This window comes from Hyperoodon ampullatus, assembly GCF_949752795.1.
Source record: "Hyperoodon ampullatus genome assembly, chromosome: 9".
NCBI classification, from domain to species: Eukaryota; Metazoa; Chordata; class Mammalia; order Artiodactyla; family Ziphiidae; genus Hyperoodon; species Hyperoodon ampullatus.
The window spans coordinates 22,340,981-22,357,799 of NC_136922.1; the positions used below are offsets into that span (position 1 = coordinate 22,340,981).

General features: G+C 60.3%; 1 protein-coding gene across 4 annotated transcripts; it reads left to right on the top strand.

The window, feature by feature from the left end:
• Positions 1–4,465: 4,465 nt before the first annotated feature.
• ZMIZ2 (zinc finger MIZ-type containing 2) lies at positions 4,466–14,449 on the top strand (the record flags this gene model as incomplete). Of its 4 annotated transcripts, none has more annotated exons than XM_079711321.1 (17): positions 4,466–4,515; positions 4,676–4,790; positions 5,110–5,312; positions 5,556–5,748; positions 6,016–6,279; positions 6,435–6,611; positions 7,539–7,711; positions 8,321–8,461; positions 8,538–8,748; positions 9,749–9,854; positions 10,048–10,205; positions 10,875–10,942; positions 11,191–11,259; positions 11,520–11,764; positions 12,274–12,443; positions 12,528–12,767; positions 13,478–14,449. In XM_079711321.1, the coding sequence occupies 17 exons, from the start codon at positions 4,466–4,468 to the stop codon at positions 13,583–13,585; spliced, it is 2,691 nt and encodes an 896-aa protein (XP_079567447.1). In that variant the 3' UTR covers positions 13,586–14,449. The 4 variants fall into 4 exon arrangements, with proteins under 4 accessions (XP_079567447.1, XP_079567446.1, XP_079567449.1 ...); XM_079711320.1 differs by having other exon boundaries at positions 7,539–7,707; positions 8,317–8,461; XM_079711323.1 differs by having other exon boundaries at positions 5,206–5,312.
• Between the last annotated feature and the right edge of the window lie 2,370 nt (positions 14,450–16,819).

The following is a 16,819-nucleotide window of genomic DNA, read 5'->3' on the forward strand; positions in this document are numbered from 1 at the left end:
GGCTTCCCAAGTAGAGGGGCAGGACTTTGAGCCACTGGAGCACGTGAACCCCCACTTGGTGTCCTGCGATGCTCGAGCTGTCATTCTCCGTTCTCTGAGCGTGTCCGGTGTTCCTCTGGCTGGGGCCCGTCACTGGAACCTTGGGAACTGTGGGCCCCCCGCCGCGGGGGGAGGCAGCGAGTCCCTGCCCTCCTGGGGTCGGGTGGTGTGTCGCGGGGCCTGCTGCTCCCGGGTGACTAGGCCGGGATAATGGAGCGGAGGTAGAAGAGGGCGGACCCATGTTAATGTCTGCCTTTGGAGACTGCGGTGCAGGCGCTATGAAGTCCTGGGGAAGAAGGGTCTGGGTAGTGAGCTGTCTGTAGCTCTTTTTCGGGAGGAAGATGTAATCTGACCCCCAGAAAACCCTGTGGCCTTCTAGACTGACCTCAAGCCAGGACGTTCTGCCGAGGTCCTGGCTTCCAGCGAGTGTCCATGTACAGGGAGAGCCCCCAGCCGGCAGGAAGCACACACACCCAAGCTCTTTCTTACCTCTCTGCCTGTGAGGCCAGGAGGTGGGAGGAGGGTCTGTGCTCACAGCACGCCTCTCCCTTTGTCAGGAGCAGAGGGGTCACGGGGTCCCTGACCTGGGGAGTTTGGGGCTTCTCAGGGAGGAGACCAGACTTGGTTCAGGAGCTTGGCAGGAAGTCAGGAAGTCACTGCCCCCGCACAGAAAGCTCAGGGGGAACTGGAAATGTCTGTGGTCTCGTCCACAGCAGAGAAGTCGTGGGGGTGGAATTCCCCAGAGTCACGTGATGTAGGAAGCTGCCCTGGGCCCCAGGCCAGCACCCTCCACGGGGCCCCCCTGCCCTGCACCTGCCCTGTCCCCCTCCTCCCCAGCTCCCCAGGGCTCTCAGACTGTGGTCCCAGTACCAGCAGCGGCAGCACCTGCAGACTTGTTAGAAGTGCACGCCTTAGGCCCCACCCCACCCTGCGAACTCACAGTGGGGCTGAGCAGTCCCAGATTCCGGCTGCACCACCTGCCCTGAGGCTCTGACCCAGGCCAGGGGGCCTGTCTTCCCGTCTTCCTCCTGCTTTTCCCTGTCCTTTGCTTCTGGGACAGCAGAGGGGGCCTGGCCAATCCAACCAGCTTTGGGAAAGGATTGCCCTGGGCATCTCTGTGGGGAGAGAGAGCTGGTCATGGTTGTACATTAAATAAATTTTTATTTTGAGAGAATTATAGATTTATAAGCAATTATAAGAAATAACACAGAGAGCTCTGTATCCTTTACTGGCTTTCCCTAATGGTGACATCTTGCAAAACTGTACCACAGTATCACAGGAGGGTACTAACTCCATCAATACAGTTGAGATAACATGTATTTCCATCCCCACCTTCTTATATTCCCACTCGCTTCCCTTCTCCCCACGTTTAACCCCTGGCAACTACCAGTGTGCTCTCCATTTCTATAATTTCGTCATTTCAAGGATGTTATATAAAGGGAATCATACAGTGTGTAACCTTTGGGGACTGGCTTTTTCCACACAGCATGATTCTCTGGAGATTCCTGCAGGTTGGTGCCTGTATCAGTAGCTCTTCCTTTTTATGCCTCCAGGCTCACAGTTGGTTAACTCTTCACCGCTGAGGGACACCTGGGTTTCCATTCCTTGGCTGTTAGGAATAAAGCTGCTGTAAACATTCACATACAGATTTTTATGTGAACATAAGTTTACACTTCTCAGAGATACATGTTCAGAAGTGCAGTTGCTGGGTTGTATAGTAGCTGCATGCTTAGTTTTATAAGAAACTACCGAATCGTTTTTCAGAGTGGTTGTACCATTTTATATTCTCGCCAGCCATGCATGAGAGATTCAATTTCTCCTAGCCACCATTTGGTGGTATCTCACTATTTCTTATTTTAGCCATGGTGATAGGTGTGTAGTGATACCTCGATGTGGTTTTAATTTGCGTTTCTCTGATGGCCAGTGACGTTGAACATGTTTTCATGTGCTTATTTGCCGTCTGTATTTCTTTTTTGGTGAAATGTCTTTTCGTGTCTTTTGCCTGTTTTCTAATTTTTTTTAACTTTCGCGTTTTGAGAATTCTTTATATACTCTAGATACTAGTCTTTTGTCAGATATGTGGCTTGCAGATATTTCTTCCAGTCTGTAGCTTGTCTTTTCATCCTCTTAGCAGGGTCTTTCACAGAACAAAAGTTTTCAGTTTTTCTTTTTATGGATCATGCTTTTGGTGTCAAATCTAAGAAAGTTCTTACGGTTTTGTGCTGTACATTTAAATCTGTGACCCACTTCGAGTTAGTTTCTGTATAAGATGTGAAGTTTAGGGGGTTTTTGTTTTGTTTTGTTTTTGTCTTTTGCTTGTGGATGTCCAGTAGCTCCAGCACATTTGGTGAAAATGCTGTCCTTCCCCCAGTGCATACTTTTTGCACCTTTGTCAGAAACTCTGTCTGGGTCTGTCTTGGGTTCTGTAGTTTGTCCCATTGACCTGTGTCTGTCCCTCTGCCAATACCCACCTATATTCTAAGTCCTGAAAATGCTGCGTGTTGCTCCAGGCCCCACTCAGCAGGTTTAGGGGGCGTTTCTGGCTGTTGGCAGTGCTCCCCGCCCCCAGCCTCCCACTGCAGTGTCACCATCCTGGTGGTTGTCCTCGCTGGGGACAGCCAGCCTTCCCTTGCCTGGCTCGGTGATTCTGGCTCCGAGGGCTGAGTCCAGGGGCCCCTGAGCCCTCTGGAGCCACCGGCCTCCTGCTTTTTTGGCCTTTGCTTCCTGGTTGGCATGTGGTCTGGGGCCCACCTCCTCTGGGAGGGGCGTCAGGAAGGAGAGCAGGGCCAGGCGTGAGGTGGGCAGGCACGCCAGCTGCCTCACTCCTCCTCTTGTCTGACCGGTCCGTCACCTTCCCTCCCAGCCCTGTCTCTGCTGCGATTCTGGGAACCACTCACCCCAGTGCTCTGTGGGAGGCTTTGGGCCCAAGTCACAGCCCCCACTGTATCCCTCACCTGCGCTGGGGCCCTGGTCAGGGACTCGTCCCCCGCGGGCCACCTTCAGGACTGTATTTGCAGAGGACATGATGATATAATCCTGCCTCGCTTGGGCTGCCCTGACGGTGAGGTCCCGGTCAGCGCTCAGGAATGCGAGCCTTGGGGTTGGGTGGGTGGCACTGTGAGTGCCGAGGCAGCGGGATTGAGCCCCCAGAAGTCAGCTTGCCCAGGTGGTGTGTGCGCGCGCGTGAGGCCGTGCAGCCCTTAAAAGGCAGTGGTCCTCTAGGGTGGAACCTCGACCCAAAGAAGGCAGACAGGGGCCTCCCTGGAGACCCCCAGAGAACCACAGCCAGCGTGCCTCTGTGGTTAGGCTGGGTGGAGGTGCGCGTGAGAGGTGGCCCTGGTAGTGCCAGCAAGGGCCCTGGGCCTGGTTGGTGAAGGGTTTGCTTGTGGAGGTGTCAGAGGCGTTGGCAGCCGGGAGGAGCAGCTGGCCGCTGCCTCACCCGTTTGCTGAGATGCTAAGGGGAAGAGAGCCAGCCCCACAGGGTGGGAGGAAGCGGTGCCCCATCCCGGCACGGGCACACAGGTTCCATGCGTGTCCCCCGGCTACGGCTGCTGTGTCCCCACTGGCCCCTTGCCATGTCCGTTGGGTGCCCACCAACCCTCCGCCCTTTGCGCTGTGTGTGCGTCCCCGCCTTGTTGGGAGCTCACCGTGCGTGTCACCGCGATCTGTGGGGGTCAGTCTTCCCGCCTTGCCCCTATGCGCACATTGCCCTTCTGCTGCCCTGGGGAGAAGCCCTGCGGCTGGGGGCGCTGCCAGCCAGGGGTGGGCTGCTGGCTCCACACCTAGTTCCGGCAGGCGTCCCGCACCCCCCGCCCGGCCCCAGGCTGCAGGTTAGCTGACCCGCCCCTCCCCATGGTGGGCAGGCCCCAGACCCTGAGCAGGTGACGCCTGCTGGCTGGCCCTCCGTAGGCCTCTGGCCTTGTCCTCCGCCCCGGGGCCTCAGGTGGGGTGGAGGCAGGGGATTCTGGCAGCTGGGTCCTGGATGTCCCTTAGCTTTTATGCGTATCCAGGCTTTCGTGTGGGGGAGGGAGAACGTGGAAAGTTTGGGGGATCAGAAAGCCTGCTTCCAGAACCGTTCCGGGGTCCCCAAGTGGCAGGGCCCGGCCAGAAAGGGTCAGTGCTGGCTTCCGGGCTGGGGCTGGGGAGGTCAGAGATCTGCCAGGGTGGGCGGTGTGGGTAGGGCCAATGCCGGGCTGCCCTGAGCCCCCTGAGCGGGCCCCTGGGTCCCGGTCTCACCTGCCCTACCCTTCATCTGTTGGAGCAGAGGAAGGACGGGGCTTGGTGCTGATAGGGGTCTCCCGGCGGCATCTCCACTGACTTCCTTCCCTCCTGTCCCAGCAGCCAGAGCATCTGAGTCCCACATAAGCGCCAGTGAGGGCTGCTTCCTGCCACCCACAGACCTGGCCTTTAGGCTGCTCCCAAGCCAATGAACCCCATGAACCCCATGAAACCCGCCCTGCCCCCCGCGCCACACGGGTGAGTGGGGTCTCCTGCTGCCCTCCCCTCTCGGGCCCCAGGACACGGGTGGGGGGTAGAGCGGGACCCCTCTGCTCCCAGCCTTCGCTTCTTCCCAGGCGGGGTTCCAGGCACCTGCGGCCTCCTGACCGAGCCTCCCCGCCTGCCCCTGTCCTTGCAGTGATGGTCCATTTGCTTATGAGGCGGTGCCTTGGCAACAGAGTGCCACTCAGCCAGCAGGATCGCTGTCCGTGGTCACAACCGTGTGGGGAGTTGGCAACGCGGCTCAGAGCCAGGTGAGCCCACACCTGGGCCCCGCCCTGAGGGGCACCAGAGCCCCCCTCAGATCTCGGAGAAGTGGAGCCAGGGCTTCCTGAGTCTCCCACGTCCTCAGAGACCAGTTCTTCCACACGTGGCGTGGGATCTCCTCCTCCTGTCTTCACCTGGCCTCCACCCCCCACCTGTGAGCAGCTGCCCCCCCCATTGGACCACCCTCCCCTCTGCCCCCACCTCCACCTCCTCACCTGCCCGGCTTCTCCTTTCCAGCACTTTAGAACCACGGCACGAAGCAAGTTGTTTGGATGGTGTCCTTTGGTGATTCTTGCTTCCTTGTAGGTTTTGGGGAACCCTATGGGCCCCGCAGGGAGCCCCCCCGGCAGCTCCATGATGCCTGGCATGGCAGGCGGCAGCTCTGCCCTGAACTCCCCGCAGTGCCTGGGACAGCAGGCGTTCGGTGAGGGCGGTGCCAACAAGGGCTACGTGCAGCAAGGGGTGTACGGCCGCGGGGGCTACCCCGGGGGCCCTGGCTTCACCACTGGGTAAGCAGGACCCCTCCCCTGGCAGGCGTGCTAGGAGCCCTCTGGGGTCGACGCTGCTAACTTGCTGGGCGCCTGGGAGCTGTGTGACACTGATGTGTTGAACGTTGCATCTCTGCGGCTCCTGCCGGCTCCCGAGCTGAGGAGGGGGGTGTGTGGGAAAGAATGGGGCTCCCCTCGGGTGCTGTGTACCCCCCGGGAGATGGCAGGGGAGCGCCTCTGAGCCGAGCCGTCTGTCTGTTACAGGTATGCGGGCGGCCCAGGGGGGCCGGGGGGCCTGGGCCTCCCCTCACACGCCGCACGGCCCTCCACCGACTTCACTCAAGCAGCGGCGGCTGCTGCCGTGGCTGCTGCCGCCGCCACGGCCACGGCCACGGCCACGGCCACCGTGGCCGCCCTCCAGGAGAAGCAGAGCCAGGAGCTGAGCCAGTACGGAGCGGTGAGGCCCCGCAGCTCCTCCTGTGTGGCCCGTGTGCGTTGGTCCAGAAGGCAGGGACTTGTCAGGCAGCCAGGATTGAGGCCTTGGGGACACGCACTCTGTTTGCCGGGGCCGATGAAGATGAGGCGGGAAAGGAGTGGGGAGCTGAGGGGAGAGGACCCGGGCCGGGGTGGGGGGCTAGGGGGAGCCTGCCTGCAGGGGATGGGCACAAGGCTGGCGCCCACAGCGGTGGGTAAGGCCTGGATGGTTCCTCTCTTCTCTTCCCAGATGGGGGCCGGACAGTCTTTTAACAGCCAGTTCCTGCAGCACGGCGGTCCCCGGGGGCCCAGTGTCCCCAGCAGCATGAACCCTGCCAGTGTGGGAGGGCTGATGGGCCCCTCCGGCATGAGCCCCATGGGCATGAACCCCACCCGGGCAGCGGGCCTGGCACCCCTGTATGCAGGGCAGCGCCTGCCCCAGCACGGGTACCCTGGGCCCCCCCAGGCCCAGCCCCTGCCCCGACAGGGCGTCAAGAGAGCCTACTCCAGTGAGGTGAGTGGTCAGGCCCCCCACCCCGAGTGCCCTCAGAGCCGTTGTGTGGAGGGAGAACCGGCTGTGCCTGACAGCGTGGGTACCGCCATCCCTCCCCGGGAACGGGCTTCCCCAACGCCTCTTCTCCTGGCCATTTTGCCTCTTTCCTCCTTCAGGTGTATCCCGGGCAGCAGTACCTGCCAGGAGGCCAGTACACGCCCGCCGCCACCCAGTACGCGCCTGGCCCCGGGCAGCCCCCTGCCCCGTCCTCCTACCCTGGGCACAGGCTGCCCCTGCAGCAGGGTGCGGGCCAGTCCCTGTCCACCCCCAGCCCCGCGGGACTGCACTACAAGGTAGGGCCGCTCCTCCCGGGCCTCTGCAGCCCCTGTTGGCCCACGCCAAGCCCTGCGGGACACAGGCGGACCTTGAGGCAGCCGGGGCTGGCGAGTGGGCTCGCGTGTGCTTGGGTGGCCGAGCAGCCAGGAGCTTCCTGGGGGCCCTGATCAGCGTAGGGCAGCTCCCAGGAGGGGAGTCCAGGTACAAAAGGCCCCTCTGTGAGATTCGGTGTACGGAGCAGCAGGCAGGCACCCATGCCACCTGAGTGTCCTTTAGGGACAATGTCCCCATCCCCTCTGCTTGCTGCAGAGAAGCCCAGCGAGGGCACAGGCCAGAGGGGCCAGGAGCTCATGAGGGGAGGGGCCCGAGCGATAAGAGTGCCGCTGGAGGGCGGAGAGGAGGTGTGTGTACCTGTGTCCTTTCAGCCTTTCTGTGGCTTCCTCGTAAACCCCTCTGATGCGTGGGGTCAGCTCTTTTTCTGTAGTGGTCATTCTTAAAATTATGAAATCAGCACGTGCTCCCTGTAGATTATTTAGAAGACACAAAAAGTGTACAAAGAAGAAGGAAGCCAATACCTGTGCGTGTGGTGGGCCCCCCGTCCCCAGCCCTCTCCTAGGGTCAAGTCCAGGACCCTGGCTCAGGGGCAGGCGGCAGTCCCAGGCACACACGGTTTTCTCTCCTGCGGCCCGCAGAGCAGTTCAGCGGGCAGGGTGCCAGCTTCAACGGGGGGAGCGTCAGCTACAACCAGCCCAGCCTGAGTGGGGTATGGGCGGCGGGGCAGGCGGGCGGCAGACTCATGGGGTGGGTGCCTGGAGAGAGGGCGCCCAGGCAGGAGGAAGCGTGGACTCCCTGCCCGTTCCTGGTCTGACTGTTCCCATTGGGCGCTCCAAGAACAAACTCCACCCCTACACCACTCCACCTTGACTGTTTGCTCAACCCCACAGCCCGCCCGTTCCATCCCCGGCTACCCCAGCTCCCCACTGCCAGGGAGCCCCACGCCGCCCATGACCCCCGGCAGCAGCATCCCCTACATGTCCACCAGCCAGGAGGTCAAGTCGCCCTTCCTGCCCGACCTCAAGCCCAGCGTGAGCAGCTTGCACCCGTCACCACCCGGTGAGTGAGGTCTGCTCTCAGGGCAGATGGGCAGGGCTCCAGAGAGTCCTGCAGGGACCTTGGCCAGGGGTGGGGGGCCTTCACCTTCATTTTCTATTAATGGAGCTCTTTGCAAATCCATTTGAGGCATCCATCTTCTCTGTAGAAAAATAGCCATGTGCACAAAGTTTTGTGTATGGTTTCAGGGGCCCCCTGAAGCCCACTCCTGGTTAAGAACTCCTGCTTTCCGGGAGACCACTGCAGCAGCAGTTGGGGGTCCTAAAACCCTAGCTTGAGCACTAGGGTGACGGGAGGTGGCCCGTTCACACCTCTTCTGCCTCCTACCCCCTCTGAAAGCCCCAGAGGCGCTATCTTTCTGGGTTGGTGGGGCATGTTCTCCGGTCATGATTCAGGGATCATACTGAAGCAGGACAGAATGGCGGGACACCAAGATCTGTTCCCGTTGGAGGTGGAGGCCGAACCCAGGGTCCCAGGAGAGATGCTGCCCAAGCCCCAGCCCCATGGAAGGGGAGGAGGGGCCATGACCCCTGCGATGGGGCGGGGGCAGGCCGCTCGGCCTGGTGGCCATCCCGCAGGTGGCCTGCTCACACCGGCATGGCCTGCTTCCAGGCAGCGGCCCCTGTGACGAGCTGCGGCTGACCTTCCCTGTGCGGGACGGGGTGGTCCTGGAGCCCTTCCGCCTGCAGCACAACCTGGCCGTGAGCAATCACGCCTTCCAGCTCCGTGACTCCGTCTACAAGACCCTAATGCTGAGGTGAGCGGGCGCCTGCCCCCAGCTCGCAGCCCCTCGCACTGCCCCCTCGCTCTCAGCATCCATCCTCCCCGTGTAGGCCGGACCTGGAGCTGCAGTTCAAGTGCTACCACCACGAGGACCGGCAGATGAACACCAACTGGCCGGCCTCGGTGCAGGTCAGCGTCAACGCCACCCCGCTCACCATCGAGCGCGGCGACAACAAGACCTCCCACAAGCCCCTCTACCTGAAGCACGTGTGCCAGCCGGGCCGCAACACCATCCAGATCACCGTCACGGCCTGCTGCTGCGTGAGTGCCCTCCACGGGGCTGGGTTGGGGGCGTCATGGCTAGAGAAAAAGGCACTGGCTCTCCTCCTTCCCATCCTGGGCCTTGTAAGTAAAGGGTCTCAAATAAAAATGCCCTCGCTGCTTTCGGGTTAGGTTCAGTGACTAAATTTGATGCTCATGTTAATTATGTAAGAGAAACTAGCTGAGCCTGCCTCTTTCCTGGAGGAAGCTCACAGGGTCCTGAGTCCCAGCTGACCCTGAGTCTTTGTTAAGGAGTCACTCAGGTTCCAGCAGGCTCCGGATCCAGGACTAGAAGAGGCAGGGTGCACTTAGCTGCACAGCACTCATCAGCCCGGGTGGGACGGGGCAGAGGCGGGGCAGCCCCGATGCAGTTCTGGGATGTTTTCACTTGGACCCGCGTAGATAAACGTGGGTGCTGTAGGCAGGGCACATTCAGGGGCCTCTCAGATAATTGTGTTTCGACAGAGAGGCCGTGGTTGGTGCAGACACACAGTGAGCTTTCCAGATAGGTGTGGGCCTCGTCCCCTGGGCTCCCCGGGGAGGGGCAGCAGGTGGCCTGCCTGTGCATTAGCCAGAAGAGGAGCACGGGGCTTCCCTGGTGGCGCAGTGGTTGAGAGTCTGCCTGCCGATGCAGGGGACACGGGTTCGTGCCCCGGTCTGGGAAGATCCCACATGCCGCGGAGCAACTGGGCCCGTGAGCCAAAATTACTGAGCCTGCGCGTCTGGAGCCTGTGCTCCGCAACAAGAGAGGCCACGATAGTGAGAGGCCCGCGCACCGCGATGAAGAGTGGCCCCCGCTCTCCACAACTAGAGAAAGCCCTCGCACAGAAACGAAGACCCAACACAGCCAAAAATAAATAAATAGATAAAGCAAACTGTCAACAAGTAAAAATAAACACTATTATAAAAAAAAAAAAAAAAAAAAAAAAAAAAAGAGGAGCACGGGTCTGCGCTGCGCCTCCCCGGGCCACGTCCCGCTGACCGCATCCTCCTGTTGCAGTCCCACCTCTTCGTGCTGCAGCTGGTGCACCGGCCGTCCGTCCGCTCGGTGCTGCAGGGTCTCCTCAAGAAGCGCCTCCTGCCTGCCGAGCACTGCATCACCAAGAGTAAGTGGCCCTTGCTCTCCGTGGCCCCAGGCAGCCGGCCCCGTGACAGACAAGGCTGCCTCCTCTGGGGCGGGGGCTGCGTGCACGGAGTGGCAGTCAGCCCTGGAACGCCCCTCGGAGGTGCTGAGACAGCAGTGGCCGGGTCCCGCTTGGCGACCCTCACCCACGTCCTCCTTTCCCCTGTCGATGTCAGTAAAGCGGAACTTCAGCAGCGGCACCATCCCTGGCACCCCTGGGCCCAACGGAGAGGACGGGGTGGAGCAGACGGCCATCAAGGTGTCTCTCAAGTGCCCCATCACCTTCCGCAGGATCCAGCTCCCTGCCCGAGGCCACGACTGTCGCCACATTCAGGTAGGTGGCCACTGCAGAGCTTCGCCAGAACTTCCGTTGCCCTTTAACTGCCTTCAGCGGGTGTGGCCTCTGAGCACCTTGGCTGGCAGGTGACAGGATAGGCCGGCCAGTGGGCAGGTGGCCTGGCTCCCCTGCCTTCTCCCCTCAGACTGAGCTTTTGTTTCTTCTAATATTATTCTAAGTATAACAGCCGTTTTACTGCGTTCTCGGGGCTCCGATTTTAAACGCATCCCGGGTGCAGGGTGCTGTCCTCTCCCCGCCCTGCCCCCAGGAGCAGCGCCTTTGTTTGTCTGCAGAAACGCTCTGAGTGCAGACAAGTACGTGCGCACACACCCTCCACCACCACCACCACCACCACCCCCGCCCACCTTTTGGTTACATAAGCGGTAAACGTCGCTCTGTGCCATGTTTTTCCTCCACACCACGTCCTGGAGGTCATTCCCTGTCAGCACAGCTGCCCAGTTCTTGCTTTGGCCACACGTCGTTCCCAGGGAGGGCTGCGTAGGCTGTCCCGTCTCTTTACATCTGTTAGGATGATGCCGTGGTAAAAGCCTGGGAGCCGAGCCTTCTCACACGTGCAGTAAATAAGCCCCAAGTTCCTGAAACCACAGGGCATGGCCTGGTTGCCCCAGTCCCAGTGTGAGGAACTGTCTCGACCTTTCTCTGCAGTGCTTCGACCTGGAGTCCTATTTACAGCTCAACTGTGAGCGAGGGACCTGGAGGTGCCCCGTGTGCAAGTGAGTGTGTCAGAGACGGTCCCCACGGCTCTGGGAGCCGGTGACACTTCCTCTGAGGCTGTTAATGGGCGTTTCCTTCCACAAGCCAGGTGTGGGGCTCACAGCACAGGCTAGGAGGGATGGAGTGGCTCAGGGCAGCGACGTCACGCAGGGTTACCTCACACCGGGGGCTGAGACGTGACAGGGCCTGTGCCCGGGAGGAGGTTGGGCCAGCCCTCTGAACTGTGTGTCCCCTTGGTCTTCTACAGCAAGACGGCATTGCTGGAGGGCCTGGAGGTGGACCAGTACATGCTGGGCATCCTCATTTACATTCAGAAGTGAGTCTCCTTTCCTGCAACCCCAGCGTCTTTGGTCAGCAGAGGGCAGCCCTGGGACAGGTGGGGAGACACCCCATGCGGATCCGGCGTGGAGCGGGCTCGACTCCAGGCCGTGGACGGAATCCACATCCGACCCAGGCCTGCACGTGGAACGTGCTGGGTGGCCGCGAGCATTTGAGTGGGAGGTCTGCCTAAAAATGGCCCAGGGCCAGGAGAGGCAGCGGGACCGGTGGTGACCAGCCCCGCGTGTCCCCGCCCAGCTCTGACTATGAGGAGATCACCATCGACCCCACGTGCAGCTGGAAGCCGGTGCCTGTGAAGCCTGACGTGCACGTCAAGGAGGAGCCGGACGGGCCGGCGCTGAAGCGCTGCCGCACCGTGAGCCCCGCCCACGTGCTCATGCCCAGCGTGATGGAGATGATCGCTGCCCTGGGCCCTGGGGCCGCGCCCTTCGCCCCCCTCCAGCCCCCCTCAGCCCCGGCCGCCAGCGATTACCCCAGCCAGGGTGAGTACAGGGTGCTCGCCCTAGAAACAGGCGGCCCTGGGCAAATGATGCGTCCTCTCCCCCCAGTCTGCCGCCTGTGACGTGTCACTCCGAGGGCCACGAGCCTGGGGGCCTGGTTGGGGACTTGGTGGCATAGGCGCAGCCTCGGCCGAGCCGGCGGGGGTGGGCAGCAGGGCCTCCGGCTGCAGCTGCACGCACCTCCCCAGTAGTCTGGAACAAAGGTCTGTGCCGGCACACTTCCACGGACCGGCCCCGTCCGACCACGCGTGTGGGAGTGTCTGGGTGTGGTGGGTCCCATTCCTGTCCCCTCGCAGCCTCCTGGCAGTGTCATCAGCCAGTTCCCCCAGCAGCAATGAGAAGAAATGCCCTTTGCCGAATAGCAACTTCCATAAAGTCAGACGTTATCTGGGTGAGCTCAGTGAGTCCTGCCCACGCTGTGGCTGGCCTGTTTCCGTGCTCTACCGGCATGAGCCCCCTGCCCTCACCTGGACCTGGCTCTCCTCTCTCAGGTTCCAGCTTCCTGGGACCCGGGACGTTCCCCGACTCCTTCCCGCCCACCACACCCAGCACCCCGACCCTTACTGAGTTCACCCCGGGGCCACCCCCTGTCTCCTATCAATCCGACATTCCCAGCAGCCTCCTGACACCGGAGAAATCTGCCCCCTGCCTCCCAGGCCAGGTCAGTGCCAAGTCGGGGGGCTGAGGAGCTGTACACCCAGAGAGCCCTTGGGCCATTTTACTAGGTTCTTCTCTCCTCCTTCAGATGGCACCAGCGGGTCACCTGGACCCGGCCCATAACCCTGGGCCTCCGGGGCTGCACGCCCCCAACCTTGGAGGCCCCCCAGGGCCCCAGCTGCACCATCCAAACCCTCCCCCGGCATCCCGGCAGCCCCTGGGCCCAGTGAATTCGGGTCCCATCGGTGAGCTGGCCTTCAGTGCTGCCACAGGCATGATGGGGCCCCCCGTGTCTGGGGCAGGGGAGGCCCCGGAACCGGGCCTGGACGTGAGTACTGGGCCCCGTGCTGGGGAGCACTTGGAGCCGGGGCTGGGGTGTGGCTTATCTGTCATCCCAGGGTCCACATGCTTCCTAGAAGGGAGGACAGTGATACCACCGTGACTTCCAGACGCAGGGAGAGCTGGTCGGGTGATGTCAGCGCTTTTGTTGACGAGTGTGAGGTATCCAGAGTAGCCGTGGGGTGATTGTGTCCAGACATCTGGCCCTGGGGACCTGGGTGCCACCGTGGCATGGGCAGAGTCCCCGAGAAGACTTGGCTTGTAGCTGGTGACCCTGGCCTTAGGGTCTGATTTGACCTGTCTGACTCACAGGTGGTATGTGAGCCAGAATCAGGGCATAAAAGACAGGTGACTGTCCCTTGACCATGATAAATGAATACAAAGTTCAACGTGAAAAAATGGAGAAAGCACAGCTCAAAGCAGAAAATCCCAGGGAGCGGGATCCCACCTTCTGCATTCGCCCTGTTCACGTTAGGGACCCCTCACGGTCCTGGGTGTCCCATGTTGTCCTTGGACAGCTTGTCACAAGTGATTCCTGGTCACAGAGCAGTTGTTTGCTGGAAGAGCCCCTGTGCAGAGCAGGCTGAGGGGCTCCAGTGCCAGCCTGTGTCAGGGTGAGGGGTGCTCCGCATCCCTGCTGGGCCCGGGGCCCCGGCTGGGGACCCAGGCCCAAAGCTGGCGGGTTTGCTTTGTCCTCAGCTGCTCCCAGAGCTGACTAACCCTGACGAGCTGCTGTCCTACCTGGGCCCCCCCGACCTCCCCTCAAACAGCAATGACGACCTGCTCGCTCTCTTCGAGAACAACTGATCCTGTCGACCACCTGGCCGACGGGGACATGCCTGCAGATGTCACACACCCTCCTCTCCAGCCCGGCGCCCCCCGACACCAGCGGCCCTCCCCACACGTACACCTGGAGCCGGGACGCGCCCCGACGCCTGGCCCTGCACTGGCTGGGAGGGGACCCCTGGGCGGTGGTGCTCGCTGGCCCGGTTTGCAGCTGCAGAACTGTTTTTGATGAGATCCCCAGCCCCGCCCTTGTCCCTGCCCCATCCGCACCCCACCCATGCTTGTCCAGCCCTGCCTGGTTCATGCACACCTGCCGCCCCTGGCCCCTCAGCCTCGCCCCAGGCCCCCTGACCCCTGCCTGCTCTCACAGGCCTGCATCTTGTCCAGCGTTGACCTTTTTACTTAAATGACCCCTTGGCCCTGGGCCGGTGAGGAGCGGGGCTGCTCTGTCCCGGGGCTCCGTCTCGCCCAGCCTCCTTGTGGCAGGGGCCGGGGGCGGGGGTTCCCTCCTCCCACCCGAGGCTTCAGGCTGACGCTGGGGGTGGGGCCTCGACACAACAGCGTACGTAGCGTAGAGATGCTGACAGATGTAGGGTGGCTGGGCCCCTTTGCAGCCGGGGGCTCCTGCCCTCGCTGTGCGCAGAGGGGGAGGGGTGGGCGGCAGCAAGCTCCCTCCTGCTGGAGGCGGGGCTCGGACTCGGCCCCCCCACATTCCCCTTCTCTGTGAAAGTGAAGAATTGGTCTCGCTGTGTTTTTTAAAACCACACCTCTCCCATGTCCACCCTGGGGCCACGCCAGGTTGGGGAGGAGCCACCGCACTGCAGGTGCAGGGCCGAGCTGTGTCCCCTGCCACCCGTCTCTATTAAAGGACTCCCTCGTGGTGGACCTGGCGAGTCTCTCCTTCCTGCTCCACCTGCGTCCCGCGCCCGGGCGGGGCTCCCTGCTCCAAGCCAAGGCCCAGCTGTTTGCAACCCCGGGTAAATTTCCTTGTCCCTGGAATTTCCCAAGTTGGCTTTGGCAGGAGAGCTGTTTGGTGAAGTGTCACCGGGGCTGGGAGACGCATCTGCCACCACGTCACCGCGTGGGCTTGCCTCAGGCAGGGAGCCAGCTATGGGGCCAGAGGCCTCAGGAGGGGCCGGACCGAGTGCCTTCGTCTGGGTGCTAGCTGCCCGAGCCTCCCCGAGGGCCTTCCTGTCCAGCAGAAAAGGCTTACGCGTCCCGTCGGGGAGGAGGGAGGGCGCCCCCGGACACCTGCCGTGGGGGGAGCGTCCGGTGTGGGCGGGCTTCATGTTGCCCGGTGACATTCTGGAACCCCAGATGTGGGCCTTCCTGTCCCTCTGCAGCCTTGCCTCTGGCTTTTCTGGCTGAGGGGACGGAAGTGGAGAGAGGCTGAGAGAGGAACAGCGCCCCCAGTGCTGCAGGGAGCCAAGAGGCAGGCCCCGGGGTTTGCCCAGAAGCCCAGACCCAGCAGAGCCCACCCCCGGGGGGTGGGGGGCTCCTTTCTGGGGGATATTATTAGGCACAGCTGGAAGCGCCGTCCCACTGTTGGGGGGGCAGCTCTGCACCCTTGGCCTGTGACGTGCTGGGTGGAGTGGAGAGATCGGGAGATGGGCTGCTCGGACTCCACCCACAGAGAGGTGGGGAAAGATCTGAGGGGCGCCCCAGCCCCGACGTCACCATGGCCACCTCTTGTCAAACAGCACGGGATGAAAGCAAGGTGTGGGAGTTCACGCAGTGTGATGCCGTTTTTATAAAGCGTGACACCAGGTCTACATTTCATGGGATCTGCACACGTGCAACAGGAAGGAGAGCAAGGCGGTCAACACAGTGGCCACAGTGCTCCCTGTGGGGATAGCACAGGGGTGCGTCTGGGGAGAGTGTCAGTGGTGCTCTGACCCTCAAGGGGAGCGGTGGTTTCACGGGTTTTCACCTCATGCTTCGTGTTATATGTTCTTACGAACGTACCAAATATGCAACTTAAAAAGCTAACTAGGCCTGACAGGCAGACAGAACACCCAACAACAGCAGAGTACACGTTATTTTTAAGTGTATGTGGGACGTTCTCCAGGAGAGACCACACGTTAGGCCGCAAAACAAGCCTCAATAAATTACAAAGATTGAAATCATACAAAGTACCTACTCTGACCACAGTGGAATGAAGCTAGATAAGAGAAGGGAAACGAAAACTCACAAATGTGTGTAAATGAACACTCTTGAACAGTCAGAGGGTCAAAGGAGAATCACAAATAAATTACAAGATAAAACACTACACACCAAAATCTAAAAGACAATGAAAGCAGTGGTAAAGAGGGAAATTTATAGCTGTAAACGTCTACATTTAGAAAGAGGGACTTCCCTGGTGGTCCAGTGGCAAGGACTCCATGCTCCCAGTGCAGGGGGCTCAGGTTCGATCCCTGGTCAGGGAACTAGATCCCATGTGCTGTGGCTGGGAGTTCACATGCCCAAGTAAAGATTCTGCATGTCGCAACTAAGACCCAGCACAGCCGAATGAATGAATACTACAAAAAAAAAAAAAAAAAAGCAAAAAACTCAGTTAACCTAACTAGGACTGAAGGCAGTAGAAAAAAGAAACTAAATCAGGAGCTTGCAGAAGGAAGGAAATAACTATTAGAACAGAGGGAATAGGAAGACAATAGAGAATCAACGTAAGCAAAAGTTGTTTCTTTGAAAAGCAACAGAATGAACAAACCTTTAGCTAGATTGACTAAAGGAAAAGAAACAAATGACTAAAATCTGAAATGAAACTTGGGGAAATTACTACTGACCTTACCTTAAAAGGATAAGAGAATACTATGAACAATCGTGCACCAACAAATTAGATAACTTAGATGAAATGGACTAATTCCGAGAAACACAAATTACCAAAACTGACCCAACAAGAAACGGAAAATATGAACAGACCTACAAGTAAGGAGATTGAATCAATAATCAAACCTCCCCCAACACAGAAAAGTCTGGGTCCAGATGCCTTCATGGGTGAATCCTACCATTTAAAGGCTTATACTAATCTTTATCCCACCCTTGTAAACACTGCAGAGGAGGGAATGCTTCCTGAGTGTTTCTTCTCGGCAGCTCCCTGCCAGCAGCACTGCCACGTTCCTGGCCTCTCGCTCCAGGCTCGGTGGCCTGTGTCCTCTCCCTGCAGCAAGGGGCTGCCACCCCTGCCCCCTTAGCTCTACCCCCTGCAGCCCTGTCCTCCTTAACCTTTCAAGCTTGGGTGGCCCCTGAGACCAT